This window comes from Vitis riparia, chromosome 9 (assembly GCF_004353265.1).
Source record: "Vitis riparia cultivar Riparia Gloire de Montpellier isolate 1030 chromosome 9, EGFV_Vit.rip_1.0, whole genome shotgun sequence".
Classification (NCBI taxonomy): domain Eukaryota; kingdom Viridiplantae; phylum Streptophyta; class Magnoliopsida; order Vitales; family Vitaceae; genus Vitis; species Vitis riparia.
This window is the reverse complement of record NC_048439.1, coordinates 10,094,961-10,096,946: the sequence shown is the minus strand read 5'-3', so window position 1 is coordinate 10,096,946 and position 1,986 is coordinate 10,094,961. Positions and strand designations below refer to the sequence as shown.

At 41.0% G+C, this 1,986-nt stretch overlaps 1 protein-coding gene across 1 annotated transcript in view; it reads left to right on the top strand.

Moving 5' to 3' along the window:
• The first annotated feature begins 497 nt into the window (after positions 1–497).
• The window catches only part of LOC117921784 (probable LRR receptor-like serine/threonine-protein kinase At3g47570), a 6,208-nt gene continuing 4,719 nt past the window's right edge, over positions 498–1,986 (top strand). Inside the window, exon 1 of the mRNA XM_034839743.1 lies at positions 498–1,979. Coding sequence (XP_034695634.1) covers positions 498–1,979 — 1,482 coding nt within the window. The remainder of the gene's footprint in view (positions 1,980–1,986) is intronic.

The following is a 1,986-nucleotide window of genomic DNA, read 5'->3' as shown; positions in this document are numbered from 1 at the left end:
GTCATTTTAAAAAATATATATATATAAAAATAATTTATTAATCTAAAATCTATTTAATATTTTCACTTTTTTTTTCTCTATTTTTCAACTTTATATTTTATTTCCCCTCAACTTTTGGGAGGGCCATTTCTCCTCCTCTCAAAACTCAAGCAATCGTGAACATGGGAAGTGCCTAGGCTGCTGTATTATTTTCCAACCATGGAAAGTAACACCACTTTTGAGTGGGACATGACTTCCAACTGAGAACTGTATATATCTTGGACCTTTCCTTACTTTACCAAAAGAATTTGCAATTTATTGTCATGGTTTTTCTCCTTTGAGTGGGAAATGAAGAACTTTAGACCCAAAGGTTTCTTGCATTTTCTTTTCCAGAAACCAAAGGTTTTTACACTGTCCACCCAACATTGAATGCAGTACATGGTTGAAAATTGAGCATTTTTATATCATCTCGCACAGACCCAAACAAAGCCTTCCTCTTTCTCTCCCTCTGTCAAGCCATGCTCATGGAAAGGTTTAGCTTTCTCTACCTAGTTGGAGCTCTATCAGTTCAGTCCTGCTTGCTTCTTTTGGCTGCGTCCCCCTCCAACTTCACTGATCAATCCGCTCTCCTCGCCTTCAAATCAGATGTCATCGATCCAACCCACTCTGTCTTGGGTGGTAATTGGACCCAAGAAACAAGCTTTTGTAATTGGGTTGGGGTCTCTTGTAGTCGGAGAAGACAGAGAGTGACAGCTTTGCGCCTTCAGAAAAGGGGTCTTAGGGGCACTCTTTCTCCCTATCTTGGCAATCTCTCCTTTATCGTGTTGCTTGACCTCAGTAATAATAGCTTTGGCGGCCATCTGCCATATGAGCTTGGCCATTTATATCGTTTGAGAATACTGAAATTACAAAATAACCAGCTAGAAGGAAAGATCCCGCCCAGTATTTCCCATTGCCGGAGGCTTGAATTCATCTCTCTTGAATCAAACTGGCTGAGTGATGGCATACCGGAGGAGTTAGGCATCTTGCCCAAGCTAGATTCCTTGCTTCTGGGAGGAAACAATCTCAGGGGTACAATCCCATCATCCCTAGGCAACATCTCAACTTTAGAGTTGTTGGATTTGCATGAGTCTGGCCTCACAGGTTCAATTCCTTCTCTCATCTTTAACATCTCTTCTCTACTGTCAATTATTCTTACCCGTAATAGCATCTCGGGTAGTCTTCCTGTTGATATTTGCCAGCACTCCCCCAATATTGAAGAATTGCTTTTCACTGACAACCAACTTAGCGGCCAACTACCATCAGGAATTCACCGTTGTAGAGAGCTTCTCTATGCATCTCTATCATACAATAGGTTTGATGGACAAATACCAGAAGAAATCGGGAGTACACGAAATCTTGAGGAGCTGTATCTAGGTGGTAACCATTTGACAGGACCCATTCCATCCTCCATTGGCAACATTTCAAGCTTACAGATTCTATACTTAGAGGACAACAAAATCCAAGGTAGCATACCGAGTACCTTGGGAAATCTTTTGAATCTAAGTTATCTGGTCCTGGAATTCAATGAGCTCACTGGGGCAATACCACAAGAAATCTTCAACATGTCCTCTCTACAAATTCTGTCCGTAGTAAAAAACAATCTTTCTGGAAATCTTCCATCAACGACTGGGCTTGGGCTTCCTAATCTTATGGTTCTCTTTCTAGCAGGGAATGACCTTAGTGGAAAAATTCCTCCGTCTATTTCGAATTATTCTCAGCTCACTAAGATTGATATTGGCAACAATTTATTCACGGGACCAATACCCCCAAGCCTAGGCAACTTAAAATTCCTCGAAATCCTTTCTCTTGGAGAAAATCAGCTAAAAGTAGAACCGGGAAGGCCTGAACTTAGTTTCATTACTGCTTTAACAAACTGCAGACTTTTAGAAGAGATAACTATGCAGAACAATCCCCTGGGTGGCATCATACCAAATTCCATTGGGAATTTGTCAAACCACGTTAGAA